Here is a 24,203-nt window from a genome sequence, read left to right on the forward strand (position 1 = left end):
AAAAACATGACTCATCTGAATTCCTGACAAGCCTGAGCTAATTATGTTTTCCCCTAATGGAAACCAAATAATGCTTGAATACATAGAACAAAATTTCCTAGAAATTTTGAATATTCCATAAACACATTGACCTACTATTAAGTTTCCAAAGGCATCTTGTTGCCAACTACGTTAACAGCACAGTTTTTCTGCCACAATAACACAGGAGGATTAAAATACACTCTAACACACAATGGATCCCCCCAATCACCACACAGAGATCTCAAATATTTCACCAAGATAACTATTGCTCCCTCCCCACCCACCCCGAAAATAATCTCATACGCTGAAGTTAGGAAAAAAAGCTCACCTATGTAGGGTCTTCGATTTGAATTAGATATAAAAGAGTAAACATAGCTAATACATATTCAGTTGGCCTCTGTTGATAGAAATCCACAACTGTTCCTGTGTTAGTAAAAGACATTTGTAGATTCTTATAAAAGCACCTAGAGTGCAATAAATAAAATCAGTGAGTTACGCCATTTCTGCTTTCTGCTTCCAGTAGATTAACGACTTTAGTAGATTATTAAGTTTTACTTTGTTCCACCCAACCCCAACAGGAGACCGTATTTAAGAATTATAAAGTTGACAACTATTAACTGTTGTTATTACTGTTACTCGTCCCTTTTTGGCCACTGTGGAGGCGCAGTGGTAAAGCACTTGGCTGACAGCTGGCAGTTTTCGTCCACAGACGCACTGGAGCTGCCGGGCTCTTCAGTCTCGTTTCTTGACATAAAACATACAGACTCGAGCTCATTCGGAATTAATAGCAGTGTGTTGGCCTAAAGGAAGTGACTTGGGGATGTCTGCACTGAGATTCTCGGGCGCACAACTTAGGTGGGTTAAGGCAAGTATGAATGGTACAGCCTTTAGGGCATACGACCTGCCATTTCAGACTTGGGTTACAAGGTCCTCGTGGCATGTTTCGCTGTATTTGTTTTTGCAATTGTGTTCCCCACACAGTCATGGTGCTATCAAGATGTATGGAGTGCAGAAGACAGGACTCTGGAGCTACTGTGCCCTGGATGCCTTCACAGCTCGCAGAGGCCCTCTGGCGGAGCTGCAGAGGAGTGAGTGGCGGCCAGCAGAGGGCACCAACAGGTCTCCTTCTGAACTCACCAAAGGCCTGGGAGAAAGGAGCCTGCTTTCAGGAAATCCAGGATGGGCGTGGCCGGCATATTTGGTTCAGTTAGAAAGAGGAGGCCAAGTAGAATGGGTGTATGCCTCAGTATGTGTGTGACTGTTTGTGTGTGTGGTGTTCCAGTGCATGTGAGGCTTTGTGTTTGTTTCGTTAATATGTATATATATGTATATATATATTTAAACTCAGTTGCTTCTTGCTCTTCATAAAATGCAGGAGGCCACTGCGAAACAAGTGTTTTGTAAGGTCCAGGAGCTGATATTATGAAGCCATCTGTATTATTTCGACCTGGGAGAGAGACAGAGACAGAGACAGAGAGAGAGAGAATGTTTTTAACCAAGGGGGAAACCTCAGCACCTTTTTGTGCCTCTCTGACACAACTTGAGGTGACACAACTCGAGGGAGAAAAAATAAAGTCGAAGCCCAATTGCAATTGTGCTTTAAATAGACAATTTCCCTCTCCTTTCCTTTTTTTTTCAGTGCAACCTCCTGGATAGAGAGGCTTACGGTAATTTAAAATCCATTTCTGGGGACAAATAAAATGAATATGTATTGCTACACAACTAGACTGCCAGAAAGAATGCCATGTTTTCAAATGTTGCCTCATAGATGGTGGGACTCACTCACCCACCAGACCCTGCTTTTTAAGGCACATGGGTGGGTGCTAGTCAAGCAGCTACTTTGTTACAAAATCAACCTTAGGACAGGGGAATGTTACTACTGTGCAGCAACTTCATAGCCGCTGTTGGTTTCATAGAGGTTTACCAAAGTGTAAGAAAAAAAATAATGGATTTTTTTAGATGGATTATAGATAATCTGAAGAATTATAACCCAAGAACATTTACCAAATGTAACACATGAAATAAAAAGAGGAATGTCTATTCATCGACTGCAGGAGGGACACGCGGCTGTGAATGGAAGTATATTAGGCCGTATTTTCAAAGCTCTGTCTGGGTTCTCTGCCACAGAAGATTTGCTGGGGACAATGGAAGCCCCTCAGCTAAAATTGCACATTGCTTTTAAGCATTTGCTCTCCTTCTAAGGAACAGCTTTTACTTCCAGTTGCTATATAATACTGTCAGGGTGCTTGAACTGGCCCATGATGTTAAATTACTCTTTCCTTTATGAGGCTTATTTATGGCAAGCTGACAGGAGAAGGTACACCCTGCAGGATAAAGATATAGGAGATGCTCAGGTCTCCGCTGCTCAGCAGGGGATTAGGTTTATGGGTGCGTCAGCTTTGTTGTTTCACAGGATTTGCGTAGACAGTGGCTGTCCAGTGATTGATTTTGAGGTCTACAAATTGAAAAAAGTCCTTCTTCATTCAACACCGCATAATGTGACGTCAGAAACACAGAAAAGGGGGAGGGGTGCAGGCATGAATGGAAGTATGGAGGCGAAGTTAGTATGAAGAAGTAGAAATAAGTATATAATGTTCAGGGAATGTAATGCTGGAGCAAACTCATGGCCCATTTACAAATTTGCAAAGAACACTGAACTAAGGGGGCTGGAAAACTGGCTGATAACTGACAGTTTGTGCAATCTTGTTTTCCTTTCACTTACCTCAATCTCCTCATTTGTAAAATAAGGAAATTCAGGCCATTAGGGAATATTCTGTGGGAGGGATAGCAGTCATAATTTGACTGGTATGTTGTTATGTATTTTAACTATATCTAACTTCCTAAATTTGAATTCCATTAAATATTTAATTTATTTCATAAGCAGTGAGATTTGAAAGCTCTTCTATAATTTTACTATTCCCTGGAAGTAAAGAAAATCATATTTTTATTACTTTTAGATTAGCATTCAATTTATTCTATTCAATAAAATCATGGGAAGTTTTGTCTTCAAGGAATTTAATGCTGGATAATAAACTTTGCAGAGTCCCCTCTTTAAAGACATTAGAATTAGAAATGATTGATTAGAAATAATATAATTAATATATATAATTAGGATACTTATGTTATTCTTATAATTGAGCCTTACTAAGTGGTTACATCTAATTTATTGTAGCTTGATCATATTTATCTATCATTCCTATTGACCAACATAATGAAATGCTGTGTGCTAAAAATATTATGTGTTATTGTCAGAACAAGCAATTGGAAGCCTTGTTGATGTCCCAGTTAACTCTTAAACACAAACATATTATTACATGTTACTTGGGCTGGTATTAGATGAGCTATATTGTTTACAGAGGAAATCCTTTGGGAATGGAATATAGTATATATTAATTTGTGACTAGATAAAGTCTTTCCATGAGTAATATATGTTAACATAAGCATTGGTCCCAATACTAATAAATTATGTTCATTAAGCCTGACTATGTGACATGTTCTAGTTTTCTATGCTTTACATGAATTATTTCATATAAATTCAGAACAACTATATGAAGTATTTATGTAATCAACTCTATGTTTCACATGAGAAAACAGGCTTGGTGGGAATAAATAAAGTTATATGTCCAAGGTCATAAGGAATTTATCTCACACCATCTATCTTCAGTAAGCCATCTTAACCACTATTCCTTACTACTTTGATCTTATTTTTTAATAGGATACTTTACATAAGGCTATGATACAATATCATAAAGAATGGTAAAGTATTTAGAGAATTTATCATTTTATTTTTTGTTTAAGCTATCAAGTCTTTTTTGGAAAGATAGGAAAAGTAAGCATAAATATTAAACAACAATAGTACAGGGAAAAATAAACAAGAGAATTAATAGAGGAAAAGAGATTAAGAAATGTTTCACAAAGGGACTATATTTTAAGATAACATTTAAGATAACTTAAAAGTTAGTTGGGTTTCAAAGAGTAGAATTTGGTGGTGGTGGGGAAGACGTTTGTGCCAAGAGAACAGCATGAACAATTGGAAAAATACATGCTATATTTGCAGAAGGCAAAAGTTCTAGTTTGGCTGAAAAATAATGCTTAAAGGGAGATATCAGACTATTCATGCCCTCAATGGACTATCAGCTTCAGGAGGACAGGGGTCAATTCTTATTCATCATTATATTTCCCTAGCGTGTCCCAAGATCATATACCTATAGTTGGGACTTAAAAGTTATTAAAGGTTGAAAAGAAGAGGTAATGGCTCAACAAAACTTTGGGGCCAGATCAGAGTAGGCTGTTAGGCTATGGTAGGGAAACTGGACTTTGTTCAGAAGGTAATAGTTTTTAGGTTGGGGAGTGAAATGATCAGAGTGATAACTTTAGAAAGATTAATTTGGAAGCCACATGAAAGATGGGATACAGGTTCTAAAATAAGAAGAACAATGAAAATCTTAAGTTCATGAATGCCAGAATTAGGGCAGTGGTTGTGGGAATGCAAAAGAGGGAACCTGTGATGTACTGCTTACAGAGGGAATGCTTTGAGGCTTTGCTATGAGTGGCATACCAAAAGCTTCCAGGGAACGACAGGGACACAAGAAAACTGGAGTCATGATGCATAAATCATTCACGTTTTAAAAAGAAGTGTTAAAGGTATGTATAAAGATTAATCTCTCTGGAGAAATACTGTAAAAATCCATTTATTATCCTACACACTAACAATATTGAAAGGTAAAATGATTCAATGGTGGAGGACAGCGACAACAAACACATATCTTCAAAGAGAGAAGCTCACATTTCAAAATGAATTGGAATCTTACTTTCTATTTTGCTCTTCGCTTGCAATTCAGCATATCACTTGATGCTGATATATAGAATTTGTTATCAGTTGTTATCCAAAGGAATTTGCCTAAACACAGATATAAAAATCAGGCTCTGATTGTATATCTGCTCTCTTGTGTGCTAGAGTTAAGGGTCTGATAAGTTGCAGTGTTAATATTCTGGTTTCATTTTTACTTTTCACATCAGAAAAATAATAAAGTATCACTCAGATTTTGATTTTTTTAACACTATATATAAGTAGAGTGATAACCTATCAGTTATCATCCAAGTGAGAACATTTTTGTGAGTAATAAGGGGTACTGGTAATAATTATATCAGGACAAACCAGGTAAACTGAGTGTATCCTGGGAAAAGCAAAGCATATGGGTTATATGTTTTCACACATAACTGTCTACAATGTTATATCATTTCAAATATAATATATATAACTTCTGGATAATCAAAATATTAGTATATGAAATATGGTTTTTTTGGCCATGAAGTTGACACTTATATAAGACTAAAGGTAACATTAGGTGTGGCATTTCTGATAAGTTAATTAAAAAAATTATGAGTAAAATGTTATTAAAACTATCCCATTCAAAAAAATATAAGTAGGAGAGAAAATACTAGAGTATCTAATTGAAGGAAAGTTGCATGCCATCTATTTTGTGCTACAAGAATATTTACTTAATCATCAGCATCCCAGAAGAAAACCTCCCAAGTAAATACTTACATGTACATAGGCTGTAGTTGTAAATGAGATGTCTTCTGAGGCCCTTGATAGCCATAAGAATCAAAGCCGCCTATGAAATCAACTGAAAGGGACAATGGCCTTCATTAATTAACTTTTCAGAAGAGATAAACATTCATGATCAAGGTATTACTCAGATTCATCAAATAAACCTTGACTAATTTAGAGAAAAGATAGATACCTCAAAGTTATGATTCCCCCCCTCATCTGTGAGATTCAACTATTGCTTTATAAGAATCTATTCACTTGGGAGAAAAACATATATACCTCTCAAGTCACCAACACCTAATCATTGTAACAAAACTGACTTGCATATTAAAGATGTTATATGTCTTTATGGTTAGTGTGGAGATTTTCTGCAACGTGTTACACATGTAAAAATTAATGATGGCTTAAGTGCATGTATCTATAGCAATTTCAGCACTAGTTAGTAACACTGTATACTGTGATTGTCAAGTACAAGGCACTACTCTGGAGCTCAGGAATATTAACTTAAGGTGGCTATCCCTGCCAACATGTGGTTTATAATGTGAAACAAATAATCATAAATAAAAATGTGGTACAATGTCTAACCAAACATTCCAATGCAACACATACCTAGATATTTAAAGTACAATAAAATATAATGAGAGTCATTGTGGTAGATTATATTTTCCAAAATACCAAAAACAGTATCTCCTATTCCACATGTGCTTACAATGTGATTGTGACACACCTTTCATCCAGTGGTTTGGGTCTATGTCCCTTCCTCTTGAACTCTGTGGCTGCTTTGACAGACAGAGTACAACACAAGTGACGCTATATAACTTCCAAGGCTAGATAATAAATGTCCTTCTTGCTCTTTTGAGATGCTGTCTCTTGAAACATAGTCCCCATGCCCAAACTAGGAAGCCCAAACTAACCCACATGGAGAGACCAATGGAGAACTCATGGGTATGTATTTTGGTTGAAAGGTAGCCGAGGTCCCAGCTGATAGCCAGCATCAGTACACAGATGTATGGGGGAAAAAAAAATGCCTCCAAATGATTCCAGCCCCCAGCTGTTGAGTCAGCCTAGTCTTGAAGTCTTTCCAGCTGAGGCCTCTCACATTACAAATCAAGACAAGCCACCCTCAGTGTGCCTGAACTCTTAACCCACAGAATCTGTGAGCATAATAAATGGTTGCTTTACACACTACATTCTGGCAGCAATAGTAACTGGATAGTTAATACTAAGAGTATTGTAAAAAAGTTTTGTTTTTGTTTTGTCTTTTTCATTCCTGGATGTAGAAGTTGTGTGGTGAGAATAAGAGATGACAATAACAAAAGGGATGACAAGATATACAACAGGAAGGTGAAAGTAAGGGAAATACAGGCTAAATTAGGATGTCCTTGGATAGCTTTACTTCTTCTAGTGCCTTATTCTATTGGCTTAGTTTTAACTTTTGGTTCTCTTTATAATATCTTAAGTGTTATAGGTAGAAATTGGAGCAAGGTGTGAAGTAACATAAAGTCCATGATGTCTATTTGTCTTTTAGCAGGGGAAACCTTTTTTAAAAAATAGATTTTTATTTCTTAGAGCAGTTTTAGGTTTACAGAAAAATCAAGCACAAAGTACAGAGTTCATATACACTTCCTATCCCCACACATTTACAACCTGCCCCGCTATCAACATTCCCGCCAGAGAGGTGCATTTGTTACAATCAATGAACCTATGCTGGCCCATCGTTATCACTGAAACTCCAGGGTTTACATCAGGTTTCACACTCAGTATTTCATATTCTATGGGTTTTGATTAATGTATAATGATATGTATCGTACAGAATAGTTTCAGTGCCCTAACAATCCTCTGTGCTTCTGCCTTGTTATCTGTTTCTTCCCTAATCTCTAGCAACCACTGATATTTTAACTGTCTCCATAGTTCTGCCTTTTGTAGAATGTCATATGGTTGGACTCAGACAGCGTGCATCCTTTTCTTACTGGCTTCTTTCACTTAGTAATATACATTTAAAGTGCCTCTATGTATTTTTTTATGGTTTGATATCTCCTGTCTTTTCATCATGAAACTCTTTTTTTTTTCAAGGCAGAATTTCTCCTCATCAAAATTGAAATAATATAATGAAAAAACAAAATAAAACCCGGAGATACTGATGTCAGAAAGGCCAGGGTTCAAATACTGCTTTGACCACTTGCCAGCTGTGTGACCTTACACAAATCACTCAACAGCTCTTAAAATAGGAATTATAATATTTATTTCATACAATTAGTGTAGATTGTATGAAGATTAGATAAGATAAGGAATTTTACATAGAGTCCTGGGTGAGACATATGGTGTAGAAAAAATACTTAAAAACCCCTTGAAAAATTAAGGACTCATTCTAAACCTATGACATGTAGGAGAAAGAAAGACAGAAAATGTTTAATTTGGGACAAGCATAGAACTATACCAAGTATTTTATAAAAGATGAATTATAAGAGAATGAACTTCGTCTGTTTTCTAAATTTCCCGCATTTTGTATATTAGCTAATATAAACAGTACCAGAAGAGCTAAATAATAAATGAATGCCAACTATATTTAAAGTTTGTATTTTGAGAAATGATTCTTCATGATGGGATTTGTTGCAGACAGTGTCTAAATTCTCTTTCATTTGGATTTGCTCTTGTGGACACTGAGAATTACTTGAGGGAGTTTGCTGAGAGGTTTTCCCAGCATTTGAGTTTCCTTTTTCTGGGGTTCCCTTTTCCGTAGGAATGGTCCACATGCTGGTAATGGAGAATAGAGTGGATCAGAGCAGCTCAAGTTCAGGGCAGATATAAACAGTAAGGTTTCCTCCACAGATAGTGAGATCACAGTCAAGCTCAGGCTTATGTGCTGTTGTTATGTTTTTTTTGTTTTTAAATATTTAATTAGCTTATTTTTCCCCTGAGATTTCAGATAAATGGCAGAAAAAGGAAGGTAGTAATTATAAGCTGAAGATCATGGAATGAACCAAGGGATAACCTCAAAAAACCATGATGAATCTTCAAGTCCCATGGATTGAGTCAGGGCCAAAGATGGGAAACAAAGCTTGATCTGGAGCAATGTGCCTTCCTCAGACATGAGGAAAGGCCAGAAGGGAAATGAGGTGTGTCCTCTGCATGAGTTGTGAAAAGAGCTTGAGTTGTCTGCGGCTTGCGCTTCCTACCCATGATCTGTCTGATATGCGGGTGGTAGAGCTGGTTTACAACTACCCACATGGGGAGAACAGAACTAAAGCTCTGATGGAAGGATTGCTGATGTTCTGGTCATTCAGATCAATTAGGGCCAGGGAAGAAGTTCCAACAGCAGATGATTCAGAACCAAGAACAGGAAAGAAGAGATCTGAATGTAACCAGATGGATTTTTACTGTGACGCTCATGGGTGCTGGGGTGATGTCAAATTTAAACCAGAATTACAGGGCATAGTTTCTGTACTTGATTTTATATACATGTCTGTGTTCACAGCCAACAGAATGATGTAAGGTCATTTTCCACATGCACTCATTCTGAGTAACTTTATAGATGTCTACTTAAGTATCTGAGGGAGATGAATAGGAGTAAATGGGATTGAACTGACCATAGAGTGAACGTTGTGGTGGTCAGTATAGGGGAAGTGGTGCCATAGAGTGAACGTTGCGGTGGTCAGTATAGGGGACGTGGTGCCATAGATTGAACGTTGCGGTGGTCAGTATAGGGGACGTGGTGCCATAAAGTGAACGTTGAGGTGGTCAGTGTAGGGGACGTGGTGCCATAGAGTGAACGTTGTGGTGGTCAGTATAGGGGACGTGGTGCCATAGAGTGAACGTTGCGGTGGTCAGTGTAGGGGACGTGGTGCCATAGAGTGAACGTTGAGGTGGTCAGTGTAGGGGACGTGGTGCCATAAAGTGAACGTTGCGGTGGTCAGTATAGGGGACGTGGTGCCATAGAGTGAACGTTGCGGTGGTCAGTGTAGGGGACGTGGTGCCATAGAGTGAACGTTGAGGTGGTCAGTGTAGGGGACGTGGTGCCATAGAGTGAACGTTGCGGTGGTCAGTGTAGGGGACGTGGTGCCATAGAGTGAACGTTGCGGTGGTCAGTGTAGGGGACGTGTTGCCATAGAGTGAACGTTGCGGTGGTCAGTATAGGGGATGTGGTGCCATAGAGTGAACGTTGCGGTGGTCAGTGTAGGGGATGTGGTGCCATAGAGTGAACGTTGCGGTGGTCAGTGTAGGGGACGTGGTGCCATAGAGTGAACGTTGCGGTGGTCAGTGTAGGGGACGTGATGCCATAGAGTGAACGTTGCGGTGTTCAGTGTAGGAGACGTGGTGCCATAGAGTGAACGTTTTGGTGGTCAGTATAGGGGACGTGGTGCCATAGAGTGAACATTGCAGTGGTCAGTGTAGGGGACGTGGTGCCATAGAGTGGATGTTGCGGTGGTCAGTGTCGGGGACGTGGTGTCATAGAGTGAACGTTGCGGTGGTCAGTGTAGGGGACATGGTGCCATAGAGTGAACGTTGCGGTGGTCAGTGTAGGGGACGTGGTGCCATAGAGTGAACGTTGCGGTGGTCAGTGTAGGGGATGTGGTGCCATAGAGTGAACGTTGCTGTGGTCAGTGTAGGGGACGTGGTGCCATAGAGTGAATGTTGCGGTGGTCAGTGTCGGGGACGTGGTGCCATAGAGTGAACGTTGCGGTGGTCAGTATAGGGGACGTGGTGCCATAGAGTGAACGTTGCGGTGGTCAGTGTAGGAGACGTGGTGCCATAGAGTGAACGTTGCGGTGGTCAGTATAGGGGACGTGGTGCCATAGAGTGAACGTTGCAGTGGTCAGTGTAGGGGATGTGGTGCCATAGAGTGAACGTTGCGGTGGTCAGTGTAGGAGACGTGGTGCCATAGAGTGAACGTTGCGGTGGTCAGTATAGGGGACGTGGTGCCATAGAGTGAACGTTGCAGTGGTCAGTGTAGGGGATGTGGTGCCATAGAGTGAATGTTGCAGTGGTCAGTGTAGGGGATGTGGTGCCATAGAGTGAACGTTGCGGTGGTCAGTGTAGAGGACGTGGTGCCATAGAATGACCGTTGCAGTGGTCAGTGTCGGGGACGTGGTGCCATAGAGTGAACGTTGCGGTGGTCAGTGTAGGGGACGTGGTGCCATAGAGTGAACGTTGCAGTGGTCAGTGTAGGGGATGTGGTGCCATAGAGTGAACGTTGCCGTGTTCAGTGTAGGAGACGTGGTGCCATAGAGTGAACGTTGCGGTGGTCAGTATAGGGGATGTGGTGCCATAGAGTGAACGTTGCGGTGGTCAGTGTAGGGGACGTGGTGCCATAGAGTGAACGTTGCGGTGGTCAGTGTAGGGGACGTGGTGCCATAGAGTGAACGTTGCAGTGGTCAGTATAGGGGACGTGGTGCCACAGAGCAAACGTTGGTCAGTATAGGGGACGTGGTGCCATAGAGTGAACGTTGCGGTGGTCAGTGTAGGGGACGTGGTGCCATAGAGTGAACGTTGCGGTGGTCAGTGTCGGGGACGTGGTGCCATAGAGTGAACGTTGCGGTGGTCAGTATAGGGGACGTGGTGCCACAGAGCGAACGTTGGTCAGTATAGGGGACGTGGTGCCATAGAGTGAACGTTGCGGTGGTCAGTGTAGGGGACGTGGTGCCATAGAGTGAACGTTGCAGTGGTCAGTATAGGGGACGTGGTGCCACAGAGCGAACGTTGGTCAGTATAGGGGACGTGGTGCCATAGAGTGAACGTTGCGGTGGTCAGTGTAGGGGACGTGGTGCCATAGAGTGAACGTTGCGGTGGTCAGTGTAGGGGACGTGGTGCCATAGAGTGAACGTTGCGGTGGTCAGTGTCAGGGACGTGGTGCCTTAGAGTGAACGTTGCGGTGGTCAGTGTAGGGGACATGGTGCCATAGAGTGAACGTTGCGGTGGTCAGTGTAGGAGACGTGGTGCCATAGAGTGAACGTTGCGGTGGTCAGTATAGGGGACGTGGTGCCATAGAGTGAATTTGCAGTGGTCAGTATAGGGGACGTGGTGCCATAGAGTGAATTTGCAGTGGTCAGTATAGGGGACGTGGTGCCATAGAGTGACCGTTGCAGTGGTTAGTGTCGGGGACGTGGTGCCATAGAGTGAACGTTGCGGTGGTCAGTGTAGGGGATGTGGTGCCATAGAGTGAACATTGCGGTGGTCAGTGTAGGGGACGTGGTGCCATAGAGTGACCGTTGCGGTGGTCAGTGTCGGGGACGTGGTGCCATAGAGTGAACGTTGCGGTGGTCAGTGTAGGGGACGTGGTGCCATAGAGTGAACGTTGCAGTGGTAAGTATAGGGGACGTGGTGCCATAGAGTGAACGTTGCCGTGTTCAGTGTAGGAGACGTGGTGCCATAGAGTGAACGTTGCGGTGGTCAGTATAGGGGACGTGGTGCCACAGAGCAAACGTTGGTCAGTATAGGGGACGTGGTGCCATAGAGTGAACGTTGCGGTGGTCAGTGTAGGGGACGTGGTGCCATAGAGTGAACGTTGCGGTGGTCAGTATAGGGGATGTGGTGCCACAGAGCGAACGTTGGTCAGTATAGGGGACGTGGTGCCATAGAGTGAACGTTGCGGTGGTCAGTGTAGGGGACGTGGTGCCATAGAATGAATGTTGCGGTGGTCAGTGTAGGGGACGTGGTGCCATAGAGTGAACGTTGCAGTGGTCAGTATAGGGGACGTGGTGCCACAGAGCGAACGTTGGTCAGTATAGGGGACGTGGTGCCATAGAGTGAACGTTGCGGTGGTCAGTGTAGGGGACGTGGTGCCATAGAGTGAACGTTGCGGTGGTCAGTGTAGGGGACGTGGTGCCATAGAGTGAACGTTGCGGTGGTCAGTGTCGGGGACGTGGTGCCATAGAGTGACCGTTGCAGTGGTCAGTATAGGGGATGTGGTGCCATAGAGTGAACGTTGCGGTGGTCAGTGTAGGGGACGTGGTGCCATAGAGTGACCGTTGCAGTGGTCAGTGTCGGGGACGTGGTGCCATAGAGTGAACGTTGCGGTGGTCAGTGTAGGGGACGTGGTGCCATAGAGTGAACGTTGCTGTGTTCAGTGTAGGAGACGTGGTGCCATAGAGTGAACGTTGCGGTGGTCAGTATAGGGGACGTGGTGCCATAGAGTGAACGTTGCGGTGGTCAGTGTAGGGGACGTGGTGCCATAGAGTGAACGTTGCGGTGGTCAGTGTAGGGGACGTGGTGCCATAGAGTGAACGTTGCAGTGGTCAGTATAGGGGACGTGGTGCCATAGAGTGAACGTTGGTCAGTATAGGGGACGTGGTGCCATAGAGTGAACATTGCGGTGGTCAGTATAGGGGACGTGGTGCCATAGAGTGAACGTTGTGGTGGTCAGTGTAGGGGATGTGGTGCCATAGAGTGAACGTTGCGGTGGTCAGTATAGGGGACGTGGTGCCATAGAGTGAACGTTAGTCAGTATAGGGGACGTGGTGCCATAGAGTGAACATTGCGGTGGTCAGTATAGGGGACGTGGTGCCATAGAGTGAACGTTGTGGTGGTCAGTGTAGGGATGTGGTGCCATAGAGTGAACGTTGCGGTGGTCAGTGTAGGGGATGTGGTGCCATAGAGTGAACATTGCGGTGGTCAGTGTAGGGGACGTGGTGCCATAGAGTGACCGTTGCGGTGGTCAGTGTCGGGGACGTGGTGCCATAGAGTGAACGTTGCGGTGGTCAGTGTAGGGGACGTGGTGCCATAGAGTGAACGTTGCAGTGGTAAGTATAGGGGACGTGGTGCCATAGAGTGAACGTTGCCGTGTTCAGTGTAGGAGACGTGGTGCCATAGAGTGAACGTTGCGGTGGTCAGTATAGGGGACGTGGTGCCATAGAGTGAACGTTGAGGTGGTCAGTGTAGGGGACGTGGTGCCATAGAGTGAACGTTGCAGTGGTCAGTATAGGGGACGTGGTGCCATAGAGTGAACGTTGTGGTGGTCAGTGTAGGGATGTGGTGCCATAGAGTGAACGTTGCGGTGGTCAGTGTAGGGGATGTGGTGCCATAGAGTGAACATTGCGGTGGTCAGTGTAGGGGACGTGGTGCCATAGAGTGACCGTTGCGATGGTCAGTGTCGGGGACGTGGTGCCATAGAGTGAACGTTGCGGTGGTCAGTGTAGGGGACGTGGTGCCATAGAGTGAACGTTGCAGTGGTAAGTATAGGAGACGTGGTGCCATAGAGTGAACGTTGCCGTGTTCAGTGTAGGAGACGTGGTGCCATAGAGTGAACGTTGCAGTGGTCAGTATAGGGGACGTGGTGCCACAGAGCGAACGTTGGTCACTATAGGGGACGTGGTGCCATAGAGTGAACGTTGCGGTGGTCAGTGTAGGGGACGTGGTGCCATAGAGTGAACGTTGCCGTGTTCAGTGTAGGAGACGTGGTGCCATAGAGTGAACGTTGCGGTGGTCAGTATAGGGGACGTGTTGCCATAGAGTGAACGTTGCGGTGGTCAGTGTAGGGGACGTGGTGCCATAGAGTGAACATTGCGGTGGTCAGTATAGGGGACGTGGTGCCACAGAGTGAACGTTGCGGTGGTCAGTTAGGGGACGTGGTGCCACAGAGTGAACATTGCGGTGGTCAGTGTAGGGGACATGGCACCTGCTCCTTTCACAGAATGATGCTCAGTCACGTCTGGAACTCTCTTTGGTGCATGTGGGTGAAGAAGACACTGTTATTTTCTTTCTCAAAATATTAGCTTACATCTTTAAAATACCCTCAATACTACTTTGGTCTTTTTACAATTTCTTTTATATAATCACCCTTTTATTCAGGGTCCAAATAGGCTACTGCATCCTGTAAACCTTTTCTGAACAATAAGAGTCACAAAACATCTGACATGTCCTTCTCTGAGTAAATCTGATGGCACAGAGAAACTTGTCTAATAAGCACAAGTTTGCATTATTTAGAAAAAAAAAGTGTCTTTTATTAATCAGGAATCTCCTTAATTCCTAAAGTTAAAATTAAATATATTTCCAACACCTGAAAAATACTTAATGATTCTGAAAGGTATTTCAAGTGATATCATTTATATTTACAATATTACATGAAGTGGGTAGGATAATTACCTTCATTTCACAGATAAATGCAAATTTATTTGACTGTCTGGGGCCACACCCTAACTGAGAATGGTACTAGAAGCCAGGGATTCGCTTTCCTTACTGAGCATATTGAAAACGTGATTTGTGTTTTTTACTCATGCCATTCCAAAAAAAATCCTGAAATATTACCACATTTTGGATTAAATAAAACTTCAGACTTCTCCTTCTTTATGATTCATTTAACAAATTTTTAGAGTTCTTTCTTTGAGTCCTCTATTGGTTATAGATGTCTCCTTTTGTTATTTATTCTCCAGCACCTTTTCTCTGTTCTTTCTAGAAAATTTCCTCCTTTATCTTCTTCCCAAATCCATTCTAACATTCTCAGATATTCTGATGTGAACAACAATAAAAGTGAAAAGCCCCTTTGTTGGAATCGCCAGTGACAGTTGCAAACACGTTTTGATTTTCTGCAATGTGTCTTTAAGAGGTGACAATGGCAAGCCCCTTTCAAGGTTTCATTTATTTCCTCTGGATCTGGTAGCTTGGGCAGACATCATAGGAACATTTAAGCAGTCCTTCCTTCTGGAAATTATTTATATTCTCAGCTACATCTTGTGTAACTCTGATTACAGCAATATTTTTCAAAGGAAGGAGAGATGTTCTTCTTACAGCCATTTGGTGTATTGTCTATGTTATTGCAATGCTTATCAGAAATGTGAAAGACAGAGAAATCATTGAACACCTGAATGAGAATTAGGAAACTGAGAATGAAAATATGACAATGAGTGCAAGATAAGTGGAGGAAGGGGTGGAAAACTAGGACATGCCAAGGTTTTGAATATGAGGGAAGGAAAGGAAAAGGCAAGAATCAAAGCTGACTCTTAGAAATTAGTTAGCTAGAAAACGTTGCTGCCTTTACCAGAACAACAAAGCAGGTCAGGAATAAGTTGGTGTTTGACTTCACTTGGAAATGTATTATTTAACTTATAAGTGGTATATATGATATAAACGGCAAGGACCAGGATCACTTGGAAAAAGGGAAATGTAACTGTAATTGGTGCATAGTGAATTGGAAACTTGCTAGTATTTTTTTTCAACTTTTCAGTTATAGTTGACATTTAATATGATATTAGTTTCAGGTGTATAGCATAATGGTTAGAGATTTATAAAACTTATGAAGTGATGCCTCCATAAACCATAATTTTAAAAAAATTTAAAAATTTATTGATTTTAGAGAGAGAAGACATGAAAGAAGGACACACACACACACACACAGAGAGAAACATCAATCTGTTTCTGTATGTGCCCTGACTGGGAATTGAATCAGCAATTGTTGCATATCAGGATGACACTTGAACCAACCAAGCTATTTGGTCAGGGCAATCATGAATTTCTTTCCCCTCACTTGGCTTTATTTTGCTTCATCACAACATATCTTCACCTGACATCTTAATTTACTTGTTTATCTGTTGATTCTACCACTAAAATGTTACTACTTTTTACTACTGTTTATTGCAACCCTAGAACCCAGAACACAGTCTAGCTCATGGAAGATCCTTAACATGTATTTACTGAATGAACTGTAAAGAAAAATAAGGCAATCCATTAGAGTAGGAAAGATGCTGATAAAATTTCCAAGTGGAACTTGACTGAGTACTTTTACCCTTTCCTCTCTAAGCCCTTGAACAATAATAAAGAGAGGGCTTTTTATTGAAGAGCTAGAATGTGAGCTGTTGTCTGGGTCCTGTGAGATCAAAGAAGCTTTTTGAATATCAACAGGGAGAAGCTACCTCTGGAGTCTCTGGCCTAGAGGAGTGGAAGCAAAGAGGTGAGGATATCCTTTAGTATCAAATGACTAGTGTGAGAGAATCATTCATTAACAAATGCTATCAAGTGTTGCAAATGTTGAGAACTGGCAGAAAAAAAAGCATAGTTCTTTTTCTGGCCAGTTCATAGCATCCTAAAGAGAGGTACACAGCTGGGTAGAAGGTGAGAAAATAAAATCTGTACTTGCTTCATTGGAAGAATTTGCATTGGGTCCAATGAAGACAACTCATGACTTACCACTTCCTTTGCAATTGCTGCAGAATTTTCTCTTTGCCTTAGTTCTCTTATAAGGGTATGTTTACATCTGATCTATGGAGACACTTGGAGCTCTAATTATTTTATATTAATAAAGTGCCATATCCATTTAATAACTATGACTTAGTACCATTAACAATAGTAGAATTTAGAAATTACCAAGCAAGAGAAAAATTCTTTTTGAATAAATATTCTTTGCTAATATATATATATATATATATATATATATATATATATTCCCTGTTGTGAGCTTCCCTTTTATCTAAACCTTTTAATCATGAACACTGAGTTCAGCAAACTTCAAACTGCCTTTTTAAATACATGTTGGCATAGAGTTATTGTAATGTAAAATTGTACTTTGGTTATTAATGATAAAGCTACTAGGCAACACTTTCTCTTTTGGACACAGAGTTGGAAAAGACCATGAAGGGAAGTTTTAAAAGGCAGTTCACAGAAAGCTATTCCTAAATATTTAGAAGAACCCATTGAAAGACATTAAAGAATTTGTGTGGGCCTATGAATATAGAGTACATATCCATTATCTCTGTGGGTAAGGATTTCAATTGTCCATATCTCTAGTCATACAAAAAGAATTTAGAACATCATTAACCATAGGCCAATTTCAAAAGAACCACCCTTCTCCCATGAGAACTTACATGGTGGTGCCAATCCAACCTACTGTGTGAGTCTAAGGTGTTCGGTCTGGGCCAACAATCAACCGTGAGTGGACTCTGTGCATTTTTTTTCTGATTAGGAAAACCCAGCTCTTGCTGGTGTGCTTTATCCTGTTGCTGCCTGAAAGGTCCTGGAAGCACTATGTTGAGTGCTTCTGGCGGGTGGAGCAGGCATTGAGTGAAATGAGACTTATAGCTACATCACCGCTGAGGCTTCACTTCCCAACCTTGTTCAGCAAATGTGTTTTCTCCAGGTCCTAGGGTCCTATTTTCCACATTCCTCTCGGAGTGGTCTCAGAATCAGATCTTCAATATTTTAAACTCGGTAACACACTTATATATGCCAAAAACAGAAAGTGAAAAGCAATCACTACAACGGGAACAAAAGAAAATAAAACATTTCGTTCATTAGAAATCATCTGAGGAATCACTTTAAGCTTTTGGTTCTAGAAACTTAATAAAAAATGAAATAGAAGTTCCACTTGATAAACTGTTTTGTCTTTTCATTCTGGTCTATTTCTGCCAGTTCTCACCGAGGGCAATACCTTACTTAGGTGAGAAACATGATGATTTTCTGCTGAGACCAGGATCTTGCTATCGAATAGCCTAATAAGATAAGCCACTGCCAGATACATCTCAGGGAAGCTGTAAAGTGGTATAAAGATTGAGGGCTTTGGAGTCAGAAGACCTGGGCTTAAGCTGTGCCTTCACTTCTGACCAGCATCTTACCCATAATCAGGTCACAATTGCTCTGAGCCTATTTTCTTCCTCCATAAGGTGGGGATGGAAAAACAATTCCAATTTTACAGAGTTATTGAGAGAATCATTTGTGTGTAATAATTAAGAGGCATATATATTAAAGATACATGATGGATAGATTTGGCATGTCATCTCTTTTAGTAAGAGATTGATACAAAGAGAATAATTTGAATTATGCTTTAAAATATACTTTTAGGTTCTTTACAGAGAGGATGAGAACTCTGTATCAGAATTCATGGGAATTCTTTATGGAATGATGTAAGTATGAAAGTCATCAGCAGAAACTGAGGCAGGTCCATGAAAATCTGTTAAATGCCCACTTAGTTGGTTAACTGTGGTCTGACATGCAATAGGAGTAGGCTGTGTGACATAATGTAAAAAAAAAAAAGAAAGATTCTATACTTAAAAATACATAGTTCTGAGTTTCCACATTTCAAATATTTTTGAAATTACCTTGTATGTTATCCTAAAGGACAGAGAGTGTCTGGGACCAGCCTGGTTTGTGGTCTGTGAGGTTTTAGCATGTACATAGGGAAAGGAACTATCCAACAGATTGGGCAAAAATATTATAATAAAGCCTCTGAGAGCTCATCCTCCTGGATTAGGAAGAAGAGATGAAGTCAATGCCGGTGGAAGGCTTACTTTGGAGAGGAAGATTTGGGCAGGGCTGCAAGGAGGCATAAGGATAATTGCTGGTATAGAGTGTTGTTGAAGTTCTGGAGGAAAAGAAGGATTTTATGTTTGATAGCATTGATTTTCTCAGGCTCAAGTCCTAGACTTAAGGAGCTTAGGAAGATTTGGCACTGGTCCCGTGGCGAGTCAATGGGAAGGAGTGAAGGCACCGTCAGCGGCAGAGGAGAGAAAGCACTCATCAGCAATGTGCAGCAACCCGGGATTAGAAGTGGAGAAACGGAACCCGAAGTCATCAGGCCTGAATGTTGAAAGGAAGGAAGGAAACCAAAGGTGCCGGTGAAAGCATCACTGCTGTTACTAATCCTGGAGCTGGAAGATGACCAGAAGGATCCAATGCATGAGATAAAGAAAGGTTCCAGTGGAGGGAAGTTCTTAAGTAGGGATAAAGATACATTTCTCCAGGAGGGAGGCAGGAGAATAAGGTGGGAGAAAAGATAGGCGTTCATAGTCAAGCAGGGAACTTTGAACTTGGTGACCTTGAAGAACGCTGGTTCTCCATAATGAAGGCAATCCTAATTAGCTTCTCTTGAATGAAATCAAGGGGGTAGATGAAGTGAGTGGTGGTGAGGGTGGTGAGAGCTGAGAAGTTCGGTAATTTATAAAGCTCGAGTCAGAAAATTATGTATCCAGGTATCTTCAATACTTTTGATAGATGTGGAGAAGCGTGCAGGATATGACAAAATAACTAAGTGTCTTAAAGGTGCTTAGGCTTGCTTTGTGCCATGAGGTTGGATGAATTAGATTTGTCAGTATTTTGTTCTCTGTTAGAATTGCTTTCAATTATAAATGACATGTCTTCAGCTGAAATTGAGAGCAGTTATTACAGGCTATAGGTGAACTAGTGAGACATGATTGGGTATGTCTTCTCAGCTGACATCCAGAATATATTTAGAATGCACAGTGCATTTAAATGCAGTAGTTTTAATTGGATGTGGGCACAATAATGTATGCATATTAGGGAAATAAAAAATAAAGCATGAATGTTATAATAATCCCGTAGAGAACTTCTGGCCTTGAGTTTTTGCTAATATAATTTTTACATCATATTGCAGCCTCCAGAAAGAAAAATCACAAAGTTCCTGAGCCTAAATTCACCATCTTTCTATTATTCATTCATTCATTCATTCATTCATTCATTCATTCATTGGAAAGGGGAGTGAAGGGGAAAGATAGAGAGGTGCATCAACTCATTGTTCCACTTAGTTGTGTCATTGATTGCTTCTCATATGTACCCTGGCCAGGGTTTGAACCGGTATCCTTGGGATAGAGCCAGCAATCCTGGGATCTAACTGGTAGCCTGGATGCTCTTGGATGAGACTCTACCCACTGCACCACTGGCCAGGGCAAAATTAATCATCTTTTTAGAACAACAGTTGCAGTTTCAGGAAAGAGAATTCCCAGCAGTTGCTCTAATGTTTTGGTTGATATTTGGGAAAGTTGACACTAGATTTGCTACACTGAGCTCATTGAAAACACTTAAGATCACTCCTGTGTGAATTATGGTGTACATTTGGTCACTACAGATAAAAAAAATAGTCCTCTTTTAAAAAGGCACATCTATTTTTTGCTAAATTCTATACAGCCCTCTGATTTATCTTTTAGGTTTAGTTGAAAAGTCTCTTCCTTCAGGGAAGAATTTCTAGTCTTCTGAACTGGACCAGACACGCTGGGGGTACTTCCTATGGCAGTCCCTACTCGCCTTGTCCAATCTCTTATTACACTTCAGTGTAATTCCTCATGTGAAGTGTGTGCTGGACTGTAAGTACCATGAAGGCAAAAGAAAGTATCTGCCTCATCCCTAGTGACGAACTCAGATGATCGGAGAGTGGTTCCTGAGAACTATGGTAAGTGTTGAAAGAATCTATCTTGAATATCACAGTGAAGCTATATGGAAAATATACTTAGAATCAAGAAACTGAAGTTCCTATTCCCAGTTCTGCCTCCAAATAACTGTTTGATTTGGAGCAAGTCAATTTGAGCAATCCTTTCCTCAATTCTCAAATTAGAGGACTAAAAAGTAGGTGATGGCGAATGTTGTTTGTTGCTCTACAGTTCTGCAGAATTCCATACTGCTGGGATTGATTTACATACCAATAGCATCAATAAAATATTTAAAAAGAGCAAATCTGCAAAGGCATAGTGAATGGAAAATGTAGTAGAGAAGAATTAATTCCCTCTGGTGGTGCTGCTATTATGCATTGATTTTCCTACTGAAGTTTCCAGGAAGAGGGTCTGCTGAATAGGGTATATACATATATATGGCATTTGAAACCGGAGATATGACAATTCCCAATTGGAAAACAGAGTGATGGAAAAGATTGGGCCTGGGAAAGGGGATTAGGGTTGATAGGTTTGGAGCCAGCAGAAATACTGTTGCCCATTCAATTTATTTCAGTAATGTAGGTGTATGAATGTGTGAGTACGTATTTCCTTTCGTCTCTCTGCTCCTGGGAATTCCTTTAACATCAACTTCATTAGTTACAAAGGCAGCAATCCATATCCAATTTTCTTTTTGTGTCAGGATTGTTCATGTATGAACTAGATTCCTTTGTTGGGAACATTTGCAATTAATCCTATAAGCCAACAAACCAAAAACACAAATTTTGCACTGCCCACCCCAACGAATCCTGCTGACTCTGAGCCCTGACCACCATCTATTGTTACACAGAAACGAACTGAAATTCCCACTTTGGGCCTAACCTAGTTTTAAGTGATAACAGGCACAGATTCCCAGAAGTACTCTATGCCTCTTGATAATAACATCCTAATTTCCTTTCCTGGTAGCTGGTTTAAATAAGATTTTAGCACCAAAGAAAATTAACCTTCAAATTAATTGTAATTATAAAATGCCATCGCTAATTTTTGTCTTCAGCCTAATTACTTTCCATTATTTAAACTAACCTCACCTCCTGTGAGCTTCGAGTTTGTTTCTCCTTCATTCCCTGACATACAATGCCGACTGATCCTAGCGGAGGCCTCCCTGAGTCGCCTGCAGGAACAGTCGCGCTTAAATGTCACGGGGTGGAGGGTTACTTCCAAGGAAGGCGCTCTCCCAGGGCTGCGTGGAAGGCTGTGATGCTCTCCTTTGTGTTCCACACACCTGGTGGCCATCCTCGGAGATGCAGGGATTTTTAGCCCTCTTGCTGTTAAAAAGGGAACAACTTAGCCAGGCCTCTAGTTCCCATTAGCTGCCACTTCCCAAAGGGAAAGCACTACCCGGATGTGGGAAGTGGGCACCGCCACCAGCATCATTCATCACACTGTGAACGTGGAGAGCGCGGTTTTCTTGCTCAGTGTGTCTCAGCTGCGGACGGCTTTCAGAGTTCTGTTTCCTGTGCCGGCACTTTGACTTGTTCTCATTTGTTTTTTGGGGAAGGGACTAAGGGACACAATAACTTTACTTTGTGAATGCGGGTATCTGCGTCCAGTGCTAAAAGCATCCTATTCTTCTGCCCCTCGGCTGCTGCTTTCTTTCTCAATGTCATTATCGATGCAAATTTAGAGTGATGGTGAGGAAACACAGAAGTCCCATTACAGGTGGGCTGGGTATCAAAAAACGGGAAGAAGCAGCATAATCGGAATGGAAGATTTTTCTTGGAATCATTTCTGTAAATGTCATCACTTTTTCCATTCACGTGCTCTGGCTTTCTTTTCTATTGAGGCTGATTTTGAAAACCTGGATGCTCTACATCTACTGGATTACTTTATTGTTCTGAACAAAACTCTCCTTTATTACACCGAAGTTAAAGGTCCTCTTTTGCTAGTCTGAACATTGTCACCTCAACATTGGTTCTTTAGAAAAAAGGGCCTCATGCTGGCTTCCGCAGCATACATACTAAAGTTAGAAACAAAGTCTGGATTGTTTTGAATCAGCAAAGAATAGAGAATGAATCAATTTCTTTCTCTCATATTTTTGAATTGGGAACACAAGGTTTATTTTAAAATGATCACAGTGCACATGGATATGTGTAGATGTGTGCAGGGATGTGTGTGTGTATATAAAAAGCAGTATAGAGGATACATTAGGAGAAAAGGGAGAAAGGAAGAAGTAATTGTTGAAGAATCAGACTCAGTTCTGACCTGAATATACAAATTAAAAAATAAAGCTCATATATTTTCTTTTCAATGACCATAAAAGAGAGCAATTTAACAGCAGGCTAAAAAAGGACTAATTTAGGGAGACTTAATAGTAAAAATGGTATGTCTTACTGTTAGGGGATGATATTGTCACCAACAGAAACTTGCATGGAGTGACAGGAGGCTTATGTATATATAGGCATTTGTTTCAGGTATTGGTCATTTATTTAGTCCTTTACATATGACAGCAAGTTTTTGTCTTTCCTTTTATTCGCTTAGAAAATGACAAAAGGTGCTTTACTCTAATCGGTTAGTCATTTAACTAGAATAAACTGGGGCCTAAGGAAATGTCACATTTCCTTAGAAGTTTCCATAAAATCCAGGAAATGTTTGTGGAGAGCTGAATGATTCATTGATTTATTTTCCAGATAGTTACTGAGTCCTGCTCTAGGTTGGGGATATATTAGATGCTGAGGCTATAGTGGTAATCAAGGCAGGTGGTCCCCAATGGCATCCCCTAATACTCTCTTATCCTGAAAGAGTCAATATATGCTATATTGGTGTCAAAAGTTCACAAATAAACTCTGTGACCTTGGGTATAACATTTAATCTTTATGGGTCTATAAAATTAAGGTGTTGAAATAGAACCATAGGCAATAGTTTTCCATCATTTAAAACCCAGTAGTATTTTTAATTATACGGAAATCTTAAGCAGAACAAAAAAGACATAAAATGAAATAAATGCAGAGCTCCTGTGCTTTGGAAAGTTGGAGAAGGAGCAAGGTAACACCCTCTACCTTCGCCCCCCTACAGTTCTGAAAGGTATGGCTAGAGATTAGTAGCATTCAAAGTCTGGGGCTCCAGGCTCTGATAATACGTGATTCTGTTCAGAGATGAGGGAAGTAGTGGTAAGTTTTGTTGGGAGGGAGGCTGGTAGATATGGACAGTACTATTTCACTCAGTCACCTTCAGACTTACAAAACATGTTATAAAGAGATGATAAAACAATATACTATTCTCTCATTTGATTGCTTGGGTATGATATATAAAAAGTAAAGTAGACACATAATTCTACCTGTCAACCTGACATCCAAGAAGTTAGCATCTTTTTTAAAGTGTTAATTGCCTGCCCCTTAGATTATGTTTGTAGAGTGACTTATAAATAACAAGAAAGCAAGCTCAGTTTACCAAACAGATGTACTGTGTGGCCCTAACAACCAGATAGACAGATAGTGATAGATAGAGAGATAGATGATAGATAGATAGATAGATAGATAGATAGATAGATAGAT

At 41.2% G+C, this 24,203-nt stretch overlaps 1 protein-coding gene across 2 annotated transcripts in view; it reads right to left on the bottom strand.

Annotated features, from left to right (window-relative positions):
* Positions 1 to 331: 331 nt before the first annotated feature.
* NKAIN2 (sodium/potassium transporting ATPase interacting 2) overlaps positions 332 to 24,203 on the bottom strand; it is a 1,047,208-nt gene continuing 1,023,336 nt past the window's right edge. Inside the window, exons 6-8 of one of the 2 annotated variants that reach the window (XM_066373336.1) lie at positions 5,570 to 5,651; positions 4,833 to 4,921; positions 332 to 1,468 (exon numbers count right to left, since the gene is read on the bottom strand). In XM_066373336.1, coding sequence (XP_066229433.1) covers positions 4,897 to 4,921; positions 5,570 to 5,651 — 107 coding nt within the window. In that variant the 3' untranslated portion in view covers positions 332 to 1,468; positions 4,833 to 4,896. The remainder of the gene's footprint in view (positions 1,469 to 4,832; positions 4,922 to 5,569; positions 5,652 to 24,203) is intronic. The other variant, XM_066373337.1, reaches the window with a different exon arrangement.

This window comes from Saccopteryx leptura, chromosome 3 (assembly GCF_036850995.1).
Source record: "Saccopteryx leptura isolate mSacLep1 chromosome 3, mSacLep1_pri_phased_curated, whole genome shotgun sequence".
NCBI classification, from domain to species: domain Eukaryota; kingdom Metazoa; phylum Chordata; class Mammalia; order Chiroptera; family Emballonuridae; genus Saccopteryx; species Saccopteryx leptura.